We start from the raw sequence: 14,764 nt of genomic DNA, 5'->3' as shown, positions 1-14,764 counted from the left end.
GCAGAGCGTAGGGCACTTGCCCTGCCCAACCAGGTTCAATTCCCAACATCCTTCTGGTCTCCAGAGCAGCGCCAGAAGTAATCCGTGAGTGCAAAGTCGGGAGTAACCCCTGAGTATTGGCATGTGTGGCAAAAAAAAAAAACAAAAAACAAAAAACAAAACAAACAAACAAACAAAAAATGCAGGTTGGTAGGTAGAAACTTTGCCATTCTAACAGGACTGTCTCCACCACATTCATTGTCCTGGGTTTGAATCCTAGCCTCACCACTTCCCAGCTGTATGACAGATCACAATTAAACAAATTTCTCCGCGCCATTTTTCCATATTATAATTAGGTTTAAACTAGCTGTTTTTAAGTAAATGGCCCTGTAAAGTACTGAGAACAATGCCAGTAACTAAAAATGCTCAACAAATGTAGGGTATCCTATTGACTAATATGTATTAATATGCAATGTGAATTTTAAATGTCATAACGGCAATATAATATTGTAACCATAGGGCAGCCAAAGTCAGGCTAATGAAATTATGTAATAGTGTATTACCAATAGTGCCTTATACTGATCATGTATCAGTACTGTTAGGTACTGTTGTACCACATACAAACTGCCCCAGTTCTCCCAGGATATTTCAGTTTATGAGGAGCTGGAGGCAAGGGCTGTGACTCAATAGTAAAGCACATGACTCTCATGTGTAAGGCCCAGGGTTCAATCTCTCAGCACCACAACATAAAAACCGACAGTAACAACAAAGGGAGTTCATGGAGCACTTTCTGCTGGCTTAGCTGCCCACCTCAGCAGCTCAGTGCTCAGAGAAGTCTCCTGGGAGGAAGGCTAGGACAGGTAGCCTTTGGCATCATCTTCCTGAGCTACCCTGTCCCCTGCCTCTGAAAAATACAAACTGAAAAATACCTCCATAAGCGGTACTTTTAAAAAGGTTTATTCCAAACGTGATTTACTCATACCATATTTCCATCATTCTGCACTTCTCTCACATCTTGGCAAGTCCAACCTCCATTTTACTTTCTTTTTTAACATAAATAAAATTGAAAATTGTGAGAGCCAGAGCAGACCAAATATATTCACCTCCAGTCAATTCTAAGATAGGGCATACAATGTGCTCAGCACATAGTAGGCTTGCCACTATATGATTTTCTTTCCTAATACCCTTTTCTTCCTTTCAACCCCCATGTTCTGTTTGCTACAATATTCAAGCTTCTCCCCTGTTTCCATGTGTTCTGGAATGGTAAAAGGAAGCTTTAGATCATTTCTCCATGTAATGTGGCCTTTCCTTTAGAATCAGCCATTTATTGGTGTCTTCCATAAACTCATTGGTTGCTATCAATTAAGAACCATTTTTTTCTATTTTTTAAAATTTTTTATTAGTGAAACATCATGAGGTACAGTTGTAGACTCACAAATTTTTGTGCTTGGGTTTCAGTTATACAATGATCGAATACCCATCCCTCCACCAGTGCCCATTTTCCACCACCACCAGTCCCAGTATCCCTCCCTCCCCCCGCCCCCCAAACCCCCCCTACCTCTGTGGCAGGGCATTCCCTTTTGTTATCTTTCTCCTTTTGAGTGCTGTGGTTTGCAAAAGAGACATTGAGTGGCAATCTTGTTCAGACTATAATCTACTCTCATCACGCATTTCCCATCCTGAGAGGAACCTCCCAACACCCTTTATTTGGTGCTCCCTTCTCCATCTGAGCTGCCTTTTCCCATAGCGTGTGCAGCTGTCCTCAGGGCCATGGAGTAATCCTCCTGGTATTTATCTCGGCTATTCTTGGGTGTTAGTCTCCTAATTTGTTACTTTATGTTCCCCAGATGAATGCAATCTAAGAATCATTTTTTTTTAAGATCAGAAGCAGTACATTGTTTTCTTAATCTCCCTCTCCTACCCATTCCCCTTTCCCTCACCTTCTCTCTCTTCCTTTCCTTTTTACTTTTGGACCTATCTCTCTTTCCAAGAGTTTTCATTTGGAGGATGTTATACCCTTCCATCCTCAGGATACTTCCCGGGCTCTTTGAGCTCAGAAGCATCTTCTTTGATGTCTCCTTCCCAGGGGACCAGCCACTCTGGTCCTGACTGCCTCAGGGGCTGCTCCAGCCAGCCTAGCTCATCCTCTCCTGGCTCCCAAAGAAAACAACCGTTTGTGCCTCTTGAAATCGAGGCTTTTCCTAGGGCTGTAATAGTGGCATGTAAGCTCCTCCACCCCATGCCACTTAGGAATGTGATCTTATTCCAGCGACCTGAAAGGATCCTGTTTATTAAGGGATGATTCTTGAGACCTGCTGAGACAAGGCAGTTGGGCTTTCTGAGATCATTTGCTGGCTTCAAAGACAGAAAACCTGAGTTGGTGACCCCCTGTCCTTCCCTATCCTTCCCTGTCCTTCCCTCTCCTCTGGGCTCTTTCCCTGCTGCTTAGCTCCCGAGTTTGTATTTTTTTCTCGCCTGTTATATGGCCCCAAAGGCTAGAAAAATTGCTTTACCCAGAGTTTGTGATAAGAACTGCTGCTTTGACTGAACTGTATTTTCTGCATGCATTCTGAGGTCTCAGCTCTTGGCCCATGGAGGGGCCTGAGGGGCTCAGCCCGCACTTTCTCTTCTGCCTCCCTTTGGTGGATATCTGGGTCTCAATCCCCCATTTCCACCCTAGGGGAAAAGGTCTCCAAAGTTGTCCTCTGGATCGGTTGGGAAAGATAGTATAGTAGACAAAGTGCTGGCCTTGCATGTGGCCAATCTCACTTCAGTTCCCAACACCACATATGGTTCCCTGAAGACCACCAGGGGTGACCCCTGAGTGAAGAGAAAACCCTGAGCAGCACTGAGTGTGGCCAAGCCAAATTAAACGAACACACCTCATCCTGCAATTCTTTATGAAGCTAGGTGTATCCGGTCTCTCCCTGATGATTTTCTTGCCATGGCTCATGCCCAATTCAGCAGCTGCAGAATGGAGGGGGTTCTTTAGAATCTTGGAGAAGTCCCTCCTAGTGCCTTTCCATCCAGGTACCACAACTGCCCAGAGTCACTCAGGACAGGCTGGGGCTTCCTGAATGCAAAGCTTGAGCTCCAGCCTTTTCAGCCATCCCCTCACCCAGAATTTAAAAAAAAGTTTTTTAAAATTCACTTATTCTTAGGTGGGGTGGGGGAGGAAACCTAGCTGGGTTTATTCCTGACTGTGCTTGGAGATTATTTGTGGCAGGGAGAGGGTATGTGGAGATTCTGGGTCAACTCCCTGTAAGGCAAGTGCCTTCCCCACTCAGGACAGCCCAGCACTGACATTCTTGTGGTGATCTGAGGAATCAGAGAAAGACTCATACGCAGTTTCTATCACTAGTATAACCACCAACACTTGCAAAATCATGGGCAGAGGCTCACTCAGTATTGTGGAATGAAGGGACACTCCCAACTCCCCCAGAAGTGCCAGCACAGGGTGGCTTCTGGCTACAGCTGGAAGACAGCTCTAGCCAACCCCCTCCCCACCCCACCCTAAACCCTGGAGGAGAAAGAGGAGGTGAATAAAAGTCACCCCACCACCACCAACACCACCACCACCACCAGGTAGCAGGTGCTTGAGGACCGACCTGGAAGTGACCCCTGAGCTCCCCAGAATTTTCCAAAGGAAAATAAGTGACATGAATGCCAGGTGGGAATGTGATAAATGGTCCCCATGAAGGAAATCATGGGGAAGAGGACAGATCCTCTAGGAAGTGGGCAAGCCTGGTGATTTCCCCAATCGACCATCAGAGTTGGCACATCTCTTGGTCCAGGTCAGGCACGATGGATCGGTCCTCCAGTCCGCAGTGCTCCCCGGCAGATCCCAGGTTGGGAGACGATTGATTTCTGCTTCACCGTCAGGTTCCCCACAATCGAGCAGTGGGGGCTGGCAGGGCTGAGGGCACCAACTGTGAACAGCAGGTTGGCTCCTGGGGAAGTTGCAGAGCCCCTGAAGGGTGCAGAAAGCCCAGAAGGGCTTTTGCAAGTTCCCCTCTGGTACCATCATTTGTTGGTACCAGATGCCATGGGAACCATCATCTGTTAAGTTTGCATCCCTTAAGCCTCCCCCTCCCCCAACTTAGTTTACCCACAGAGTTTGGGTGTGGGGAGCGAGAGAGATAGGACAGTGGGTAAGACACTGCTGGGTGTGGCCAAAAAGAAACAAACTGACTTGAGTTTTCAATAAAGTTCTCCGTAGGGAACTCTGATGCAAGGATCTCTGCGCTGGGGGCCAGAGCAGAGCTACCCGCCATCCCATACGGTTTCCTGATCCCTCCAGAGCACAGAGCCAGGAGTAAACCCTAAGTATTGTGGGAGTGTGGCTCAAAAAAGAAAAAGGAATTTCAGTGGGCTGGAGCGATTGTACAATGTTTGCCTTGCACGTAACCAACTCGGGACTAGATCCCCAGCATCCTATATGGTCCCCCAGAACACCACAGGGAGTAATTCCTGAACCAGGAGTAACCCTTGAGCATCGCAGAGTGAACTCCAAACCAGAAGGAAGAGGAGGGAAATGAAGAAGAGGAGGAGGAGGAGAAAGGACGAAAAACACGAAGAAGGAGGAGGAGGAGGGGGAGGAGGAGGAGGAGGAGGAGGAGGAGGAGGAGGAGGAGGAGGAGGAGGAGGAGGAGGAGGAGGAGGAGGAGGAGGAGAAGAAGAAGAAGAAGAAGAAGAAGAAGAAGAAGAAGAAGAAGAAGAAGAAGAAGAAGAAGAAGAAGAAGAAGAAGAGGAGGAGGAGGAGGAGGAGGAGGAGGAGGAGGAGGAGGAGGAGGAGGAGGAGGAGGAGGAGGAGAAGGAAGGAAGGAAGGAAGGAAGGAAGGAAGGAAGGAAGGAAGGAAGGAAGGAAGGAAGGAAGGGAGGGAGGGAGGAAGGTAGGATCGCGGACCAGTCCTGCGAAGAATCTGAATGCGGGGTGCGAGGACCCCTTCTAGCCCGCTCTCCCACACACACCCTAGACGCTTTGAACTTTTCTATGCCAAGAAGCAGGCCCGCCCCGCCCGTCCAGATTCGGTCCACTTTGCACCCTCAGATGCATTCCACGGCCCCGGGGGCAAACTGAGGTGCCATTGGGATCGGCAGAAGTGATTTTTTGGGGGGTTCGGCTTCTCCTCCGGGCGTCAGAAGGAAAAGGAGGTGGAGCGGGCAGTGGGCGTGTTCGGAGCGTCAGTGTGCGGGTTTCTGCGCGTGTGGAGGAGGGCGTGAGACCCCGGGGACAGCGGTCGCCGGCCCTGTGCGCTTTCGCTTTGGGTCAGGCGACCGGCGCACGCAGGCGGCAGCGGGAGCAAGAGCTCGGCGCTGTTTCTAGCCGTGTCCCTCTTAACTAACCGCGAGAGGAGAGTTCTTGGCATCTAGAAAATACCACGGGCCCCAGGGGGTTACGGTGGAGGCACCCCCTGGACGAATGCGCTGCCCCTGGCGGAGGCGTCCTGATGCAAGTGACCGCCCCCCACAACCCCATTCCCATCTCCTTCTCTCTGGGACTCCCGGGACCTTCCAAGGCTGCTGCGGCCACCGCAGCTCCAGGTGCGATTCCCGCACCCCAGTCGGGGGAGGAGACTTAGCACGTCCTCACCCAGCACTCTCTTTGCGGCGCCTCCCCAAGGCTCCCTTCTCCCCTTGGCACGCCCCCCAGGGGAGCACCAAGAGCGGAGATCACCCAGCCTAGGCTGCGGGGGACTCTTCTCAGAGATGTGCGGCTGGCGGGGCGGTGCGGCCCGCTGCAGACAGACCGTGGGCTGCGGGAATGCGCGCGGGCACCCTTGGGCCCGCCGTGGCGGCTTGTGCGCCCATACGGCCCGTGGGTCTTTGTGTGGATGTCCGTGTGTCTGGAGGCAGGGCCCGTGCATGTCGCTGTGTGGACCTTCAGCGTCCGTGTCTCCAAGCGTCTGGGAGGTGCGCTTTGGCTAACCGAGCGACTTCTCTCGCCCGTATGCCTGTCCACCTGCTAACAGAGTAGGCCGAGAACGTTTCCTCGCCACGTTTCCTGCTACATTTAAGCACTCTCGTTTTTCATCCTTGACCATCCCCCCAAAGAACCACCTGTTAGGGGAAGCCTATGTTTCCCACCCAGTATGGGGGGGGGGGCAGCGGCCAGGCAGAGGGGAGGCCTCGAGGAGGGGCAAGCGCTGAGAAGCGGCTTCAAAGGTTTCCTTAACGACTCTTTGGCCTTTATTTATGCCCCTATTAATACAATATCCATCATGAAGATATTGATCTTTATCCTTTAAACTGATACGCTGGGAATCAATTAGCCATGCAGATTACATTTCCTACATATCCAAATGTTAATCTTTCAGACGCTGGGCCAGTGATATATATTTTTGCAGCCAGATAGTATTCGATTTCGTTTAGAAATGAAAAAAGGAACAAGAAAGAAAACAAAACAAAACAAAAGAACCCTTGGAGTTTCGTTCCTCTTGGGGCTACTTGTCTTAACTCTTGGCATCGGGATTCTGGGACCCCTGGAGTGCTGAGCAAGAACTTTGGGGGAAGGAGGCAGAAAGACCGTCAGGGTGACCTGGGGCTCCTCGGAGCACTTTTTGTAACCCGCAAGTTAACACCCACTCTGCAGTTGTGGCCTTGGCTCCCTCCAGCCAGGCCCTGGGAGCTCCTCCAAATTGATAGGTGGTTTCATCGACAGATTCCCCCTCAGGCCTCTCTCATTTCCAAATTTCTAAATCAAACCGACTCCTGACCCCTGAAACCAAGGCTATTCCAAAGATTTCATTTCCAGAAGAAAGTTTTTGTTTAGAAAAGGAAATAAGAGGCCAGAGAGAGACAGTACAGTGGGTAAAGCACTTGCTCTGCAGGTGACCAACTAGCATTTGATCCGTAGCCCCATCCCAGCCCCCCCTCCCCCCAGCATCCTCTCCCCGCCCTAACCAGGATTGATTCCTCAGCAGGACCAAGAGTAAACACTGAGAACTGCCTGGAAAGAAATATGTGAGCAAGCAAGCAAGCAAGCAAGAGAGGTCTAAGAAGGAACTTAGATAAACTTGCAGTTAATGTAGGCATTTTCTTTGAATTTTGGGCTCCTTTCTTCCTCTCCTTTCCCTCTTCCTTTCTCCCTTCTTTTCTTTCTCCTTTCTTCCTTTCTTCTTCCTTTCCATCCTTTCCTTTTTCTTTACTTTCTTTCCCTCCCTCCTTTCCTCCTTCTCTGCCTGACCCCCTTTGAAAAGATGATGAGGTCAAGCAAAGATATATCCCAGTATCCAGGAGAGGGTCGCGCCTCCTCTGACTTGACACAGAGAGCCCCAGAAAGCAAGGTGCCCAAGAACACTCAAGATCTGTCTCCCACCTCTGGGTCTGCTGCTCCTTGCTGGTTGGCACTTCTCAGGGGGTTGGGCAAATCCCCTGGGGCTTCTTTATCTCCCTCTACCTATCATGTTTCTCCCTCCATTGGCTGCTTACTGCCTATTTTTAAAGCTTGGGGGTCCTGGATCCTGGGTTCACCCAGCCTTTTGTAGTCCAGAATTCTTGTCCCCATGGTGGGGCATGACCCTAGGCTTATCTAGATATCCTGTGTTGGAATCCTTGTCTCCTAGATTTCTCTCTCTCTCTCTCTCTCTTTTTTTTTTGCTCACCCACCTTCCATCTCTATCACTAAAATTCTTCCATGAGAGAAATTGCCTAGGTGGCTTGAATAATTCAGGGTGAGAAGCAGTAGCAGCTCCTGGTATTGGCTCAGCAGCTGAAGGCCTTAGAGCTAGTGACAGCTATTCTGTCCAAAGGAAAGGCATGTAGACCTCCCTCCCCACCACCTCCATCCTTTCCCACCCCCTTCTGACCCTCACTCCTGCTGCAGGACAGAACCCACAGGCATGCCACTCTGCCCTCTGGGACAGGAGTTCTTAGGGTCCCCACTGGCCTTGCATTTAGCTCCAGATGGCAAGGAAATACAACAACACACACACATTCCTGTTTCCCACTTCTGCTCCCACCCTCCACTTCAGATCTTTACCTGACCAGCTGCTCACTTCTCTCTTCCTCAAAGCGCAACTTGGCATCCCACTACCAGGCAATTCTCTACTTCCCACCCTCACCCTCACCGCCCCCCATGCCCCATAATATCACACACAGAGCTAATGATTTTTTTCCTTCTAAATTTCCTGTTCCTCCATGGACTTTTACCAACTTGATTAGAACAGTTTTTTTTTAAGTTGAAGAAGACTTCTCACTCTAAGTTTTATGACTCTACTCCCAGAATTGAACTTACAGGGAGATTCTTTCTGTTTCCTCTCTTGCTGTCTTTTTTTTTCTTTTTGGGTCACACCCAGCGATGCTCAGGGGTTACTCCTGGCTCATGCACTCAGGAATTACTCCTGACGGTGCTCCGGGGACCATATGGGATGCTGGGACTCGAACCCGGGTCAGCCATGTTGGGTGTAGCCCTACCCGCTGTGCTATCGCTCCAGTCCCTCTTGCTGTCTTTTAAATTCTGTTTTTCCCTTTTTCCATCTCTCTTCTTGCCCTCCCACCTTTTCTCTGCTCCTCGGCTCCTTCTTCCTTCTTTTCTTCCCGCAGACCATCTGTTCTTTATTGAGAACCCGCTCCAACTTCAGGGGCACTGAAGAGGCAGAGGCATGAGCTGGCCCATGCCACATTGCGGTGCCACCCCATGCAGTCCCAAAGCCAACCTCGCCCCATGCATTTTTCCATGGGGAGAACAGGCCTTTTGACAAATATTAGGTGGAGGGTGGGGTGGCCTCCAGAGGCAACAGTCCTGGTCATGTCTTTTTCTTTACCTCTCAGGCCAGCCAGTGTGGGGCGGGGCACATGACCTATCATCTGGGTTTCCATCCCACCAACATGGGAAAGCCCTGCTGATGAGTTGAAGTTTCAGGGCATTTGTTCAAACCTCGGCCAGCATCCGGAGCTGTGGCGGGGCCCTTCTCAGTCTGAGCCAGTCTTCAGCCAGGCTTTCGAGATGGGGCCAAAGAACAAGAAAACAAATGGCCTGGGTGGCTGATACCACGTCCCTCACCACTTCCTCCACCACCACCCCCTCCCCTCCCACACACATACTAGGTCCAGGCATTATTTGACATAGATAATAATTATCTCTAAAGACCCGTAACTGACTAGAATTGAGGTTATCTCTCAGGGCCCCCCACTCCTGGAACCCATGGATTGTGAAAGGTTTGGGAAATGGGGGCACAATGCTGGGGTGGTTGCAGGCTGAAGGGAGTCCAGTGGCCCACGCAGAACTATTCCTGTCCTCTCCTGACTGTCTCTCCTGACTGTCAATCCAAGTGCCATACCCAGGAGACAGTCTTTAAGTGAACAGCATAAGGACCCTCGCCCCTGCCCAATTTGGACACTGTCCTCCCGTTGTTTATCAATTTGCTCAAGCGGGCCCAGTAACGTTTCCATTATGAGACTTCTTGTTACTGTGTTTGGCATATTGAATACTCTCGGTAGCTTGCCAGGCTCTCCGAGAGGGGTGGAGGAATCAAACCCAGCTTGACCGGGCTGGCTGCGTGCAAGGCAGTCGCCTACACTGTGCTATCACTCCAGCCCAATGCAGAAAACTAAGAGAAATGAAAGTGGTTAATATTTTTAATATGTATGTCTTCTTTTTCCTTTTGAAGTTTCTCCTTACTAAATGGAGGCCAAGGAGAAAAATGAAAGTCCTCTCTTTCTCATTCACACAGAGCGTGATGTCTCTCTGCCAAGCTAGTCAACCCCTGGCATTCTGCTAAGGGAAGTGAGGAAAATTCACCCTGGTCTGCATGGTATGTTGGGGGTTAAAGGCTCCTTTGAATCTGGAGAGCAGAGGTTAAAGAATTGCCAGAAGCCTCCAGACTCACATTCTCTCAAGAGTAAGACTTGAAAGACTCTCGCTCATGTCTGCAACCCAGCAGTGTGAAGTGGGGGCCCTGGGGGGTCGTGTCTAAGGGAAGGAGAAAGGGGGTGAGAGGGTGTGGGGTTCTCCATGCTGAGGAAGTCTGAGGGAAGGAGGAAGGGGCTGGCTGGGTGTTGGGTTCTCCATACTGAGAAGTCTGAGGGAAGGAGGAAGGGGGTGGGTGGGTGTTGGGTTCTCCATGCTGAGAAGTCTGAGGGAAGGAGGAAGGGGGTGAGAGGGTGTTGGGTTCTCCATGCTGAGAAGTCTGAGGGAAGAAGGAAGGGGGTGGGTGGGTAGTGGATTCTCCATGCTGAGGAAGTCTGAGGGAAGGAGAAACGGGGTGAGAGGGTGACAGGTTCTCCTTCTTGCTGGGGAAGTGTCCCCCTGCTCTGGTCTCTGCCCAACCCCCTTGGGCCCCAGGAAAAGTCATTTTGACAGACAGCCAATTGTCTGCTTCACCTGGAGAATCTCTGAAACCCAGAGAAGGCACAAAGGTAACCTGGCTGCTTGCTTCCTTCCTTCCTTCCTTCCTTCCTTCCTTCCTTCCTTCCTTCCTTCCTTTCTTCTTATCTCTCTTTGTTTTTGGCCACACCTGGCAATGCTAAGAGCTTACTACTGTACTCTGCACTCAGAAGTTACTCTTGGTGGTGTTTGGGGGACCATATGCATTGCCAGGGACTGAATCCTGGTCAACCAAGTACAAGGCAAGTGCTCTACCCACTGAACTCTCACTGTGAGCTCTATTTCTTCTCTTTCCTTCCTTTCTTTCTCTTTTCACCTCCCTTCCCTTTCTTCCTTCACTTCTTTTTTCCTTCAATTTTTGTCTCCCTCCTTCCTTTCCTCTTCCTTCTTTTCACCTTTCTTTCTTTCTTTTCTTTTTCTTTCTTTTCTCTCTATGTTCTTTCTCATTTCTCTCTCTCTTCTTCCCTCCCCCTCTTTCCCTTCCTCCCTCCCTCCCTTCCTTTCTTTCTTTCTTCCTTCCTTCCTTCCTTCCTTCCTTCCTTCCTTCCTTCCTTCCTTCCTTCCTTCCTTCTTCCTTTCCCTTTTCTCCTCCTTCCTTCCATCATCTCTTCTTTCCATTTTCTTTCTTTCTTTTCTTTCTTTTTATGTTCTTCTTTCTCTCCTTCCTCTCTCCCTCCTTCCTTCCCATTCTCCCTTCCCTTCTTCCCAATTTCTCCTTCTTTTGGTCTCGGTTTCATTTTGTACATGCACAGACGGTGCCTATGTAGACACCTTATCTGTGTCCTCTACTAGATTAGCTCTTTCTTCCAGGGTGTTTTGTCACCTCTGAAAAGGATGCCACCTTCCTGGCAAACCTGAGACAAGGGCTTCAGGATACAGCGTCTCTTCTTCCAAATCCCACTGAGGGTCACTCCTTTGTCACTTACTGCCTGTATGACAACTAGATTCAGCAGGCGTGTCCCTCTCCTCTGTGGCCCATCAGCATGTGTGTGTATGTGTGTGTGTTTATGTGTGTGTGTGTGTGTGTGTGTGTGTGCATGCGCTGGCTTGCTTGCTCATGTGCACATGCTAGTGTGGCACGGGAGTGGGGGATGACTTGGAGCTTCCTGAGAGATTTCTGAAAGAAGTAAAGGAGGCCCCTTTATTCTGCTTTGGAGATAGGGAAAGTGTGGCTGACAGCAGAACTTGCGCGCATTTTTATTGGTGGGAAATCTGGAACTCCAGCTCTCTCCCGTGACTTGCTGATTTTTGTCTTGTCCAATCTCAGGGATCTGGCCTGGTCTGGACTGACTGCTGAGAGTGGACGCTACTAGTCCACTGCCCTGGCCTTGGGGGAAATGGCCAAGATACCAACAACCTTAAGGAATGTGGGCAGTGGTGCAGACTTTGAGTACGGTCTCCCAACCCTACGGGGGGGGGGGGGTGTCTATGGGGGCAGCAGGGAGGGGGACTTCGAGAATGGAAAATGGCTGAGTCAATCGTCAGGCCCCTGAGGAGCACAGAGGTGGAGGAGAAAAGCAGTGGCACCTCCCCAAGTTTTAGACGCCCCTCCCCCCACTTTTCCTGGCCTCCTCTTGTATATTGTTAGGGTGCATGGTGGTCCCTGATGGATGCATAGTGGGCAGTTCCCCCACGGACTCCAGGCAACAGGCAGTCGCGCGCGGCGCTCGGGCTTCTCCCCAGCCCTGCAGCTCCTGCAAGGACGTGCCACCCGGGGAAACGAGTCTGCAACCAGCTCTTCCTTTCACGCAGCTGCCGGGAAGAGCTGGCAGAAGAACGCCCGGGAAGGCTCAGAGTTCGGAGCATAAAATGAACCAGTAGCGCCCCGACAGTCTTCACTCATGTGCTCACTTGTCCTGGCATTATTGGGACTGGACCAGCGGGTGCCAGCTACTGTTCCCCTCTGGAAACGCTCTCAGCTGCCTCCCTCCTTTACCCATGACGGCTGGCCCTCAGCAGGAACGCGCTGTATGCCGCACATCTTTCTGGACACAGAGAAAGGAGGAGGAGAAATCGAAGTCACTGAATGACAAGGGGGTAACAAAAAAAGAACACAAACTTGGAGGGATGGTGGGGATTCATGCTAAATAAAAAAAAGAAAGAAAATGCAACGAAAATACTTTCCTCTGGACAATCCATGGAAGTGTTTGATGTGAAGCCGTTGTGAGTAGCTCCCTCCTTTGTAGGGAGAATGCAAAGGGGTGCTCCCCTCCAAGCTGGGTGAGAAGAGGTCCAGGATTTTTCTGTCAGTTCAAGAGGACCTGCTTAGCTGCTGTCAGGGTCCACCAAGCCTTTGCTATAGGCCCGGCATTTCCCTCCTACCAATGAAGGTTTTAAGTGCCAGTTCACAGACTGTTGAGAGACTCTGCGCAAACATGTATGCCTTATATAATCCCTCCCACCCAACGCTGCCTTCTGAGTTTGCATTAATTCAGAGGTGGAGAAGCGGGGTTTGGAAAAAAAATTGTTGGGGACAAGGGACACAAGCAACACTCTGGCATAGAAAAACTTCAAAAATTGTCAAAGGAAAGGGGGAACTTGAAGTCCAGAAGTCATTGTTTCTTTTATTTCAAAGGGGGAAAACCTGCCCGATTCTCATCCTTTTGATTGATTAAGGCCCTGAATACCTCACAGTCCCGGACTGACAGTTCCTGAATAGACCCCGAGCGCATAAAGCGCAGTGCAGAGCGCGGGGCTGGCACTCCGGGTGTAAAGGAGGCGAGTTTGCTGGCACTTACCAAGTTATAAATAAAAGGCGATGCACAATGGTACCTTCTCTAAGGACAGACAGTCTTTACAACACTCCTGGCGTCATATCCTGCTGGGGACACTTCAGTGCCTAGCCAAGACTTCGCTCCTTTTATTTTTCCAGCAGTTTAGTCTGAATACCATAATAAATTCCTGAGAACAAACGCCGCAGCCCAGCCGGGCAAACGTTAACGTATAGACGCATTTCTACCAGAGCACGGGAGGGAATCTATACGTCGGAGATTTAGAGCAGGGGTTTTTTTTTTTTTTTTTTTTTTTTTGCCGCGTGGATGTGGTTTATCTTTTATTCAACCAAAAAGAGGAGACGGTTTTCCGACCTTCTTCCCTCTACAGTCAAGGACTAGCAAGTTCTGGGGACTCCCGAGTTTCACACAACCCTGGTCTGAGACTGAGACAACAAAAATACTGATGGGGGGTGAAATGAGGGGGTGGTGGCTGACGACCCCTCTGAGAGGAAAGCCGTCAAAGGCTAGGCCAAGGGGACATTGACCCAAGGAAGAAAGCACCCCCCCCCAAAAAAAATGAGGGCTCCTGACGCTTTCTTAATGGTACTGGCTGGGGAGAGAAATTCAGGGATACAGTAAGATTAGAGTCAGAGATCGACTTCCAAAAAAAAAAAAAAGACAAGCAGGAAACGGGGAAGACACACAGACAGGGAGTGACAGACGGGGGGGTGGGGGGGGTGGGGGGGGGAGGAGAGCCGGGGTCCCTCTCCGGGGCTGTGTCGCGGTACCCCTCCTTTAGGCCGCTTCTCCCAGCCCGTCCCGGTGTTCCCCTAACCCTCCCGGGGCAGGGGCTCCGCGCGGGTCCCGCTCTCGGGGCCGGCCGAGGCCTGGGCCCCGCCGGGGATGGGAAGAGAAAGTGGCCGCTGTCGCCCAATCAGCGCGTGTCTCCGCCACCCGGGACGGTCTCCCCGTCGGCCAATCGCAGCTCAGGGCTCCTGACCAAGCTTTGGGTGAAAGAACTAATAAATGCTCCCGAGCCCCGAGCCCCTCACTCGCTGTCACGACGGGAGGAGGCACAGGCCGGGCGCGCTCCCGCCCCCCACCCCCGTCCCGGGCTCGCCGCGGCGGCGCTCTGAGCCCCCCAAACTCCGAGCCCCCCCAACTTTTTTTTCCGCCTCCGGGCTCGGCCTCTCCTGAACGCGGGGGCCTCCCTGGTCCGCCCCGGGCCGGGCTGTCCCCCACCTCCCCCTTTAACCCTCTGGGCCTCTCTCTCTGCACCCGAAGCGCCCCCCGGCGCCCTCCTTTCCTGTGGGGGCCGTCCCCCCCACCCCCACCCAACGTCACCCCCCAGGCCCGCTCCGGTCGTTTCACTATTTTTTGGGAGGGGGAGGGGCTCTCCGCAGCTCGGGGGGGAGTTGCCGAGGGTCCCCGGCTGCAGCTCGCCGGCCCATCTCGCTTTCACCTGGATATAATTTCCCCCGGCGACGCTGCCCCGCGATGACGACGCTGGCCGGAGCTGTACCCAGGATGATGCGGCCCGGCCCGGGCCAGAACTACCCGCGCAGCGGCTTCCCGCTCGAAGGTAAGGGAGGGCCTCGGCGCTGCCCCGAGCCCCGGCCGGGCCGCCCCGCACCCCCGCTTCCCGCCCGCCCTCTCGACCCCCCGAAAGGCGACAGCCTGGCGCGACCCCGCTCCCAGCGCCGCTCTCCGCACCGGCCGGGCCTGCTCGCCGCCGGCTCCCCTT

At 51.8% G+C, this 14,764-nt stretch overlaps 1 protein-coding gene across 1 annotated transcript in view; it reads left to right on the top strand.

Moving 5' to 3' along the window:
• The first annotated feature begins 14,517 nt into the window (after positions 1–14,517).
• PAX3 (paired box 3) overlaps positions 14,518–14,764 on the top strand; it is a 114,399-nt gene continuing 114,152 nt past the window's right edge. Inside the window, exon 1 of the mRNA XM_056111765.1 lies at positions 14,518–14,602. Coding sequence (XP_055967740.1) covers positions 14,518–14,602 — 85 coding nt within the window. The remainder of the gene's footprint in view (positions 14,603–14,764) is intronic.

The sequence above is a fragment of the Sorex fumeus genome, unplaced genomic scaffold (genome assembly GCF_029834395.1).
Source record: "Sorex fumeus unplaced genomic scaffold, SorFum_2.1 ptg000014l, whole genome shotgun sequence".
Lineage (NCBI taxonomy): Eukaryota > Metazoa > Chordata > Mammalia > Eulipotyphla > Soricidae > Sorex > Sorex fumeus.
This window is presented reverse-complemented; position numbering and strand designations above follow the sequence as displayed.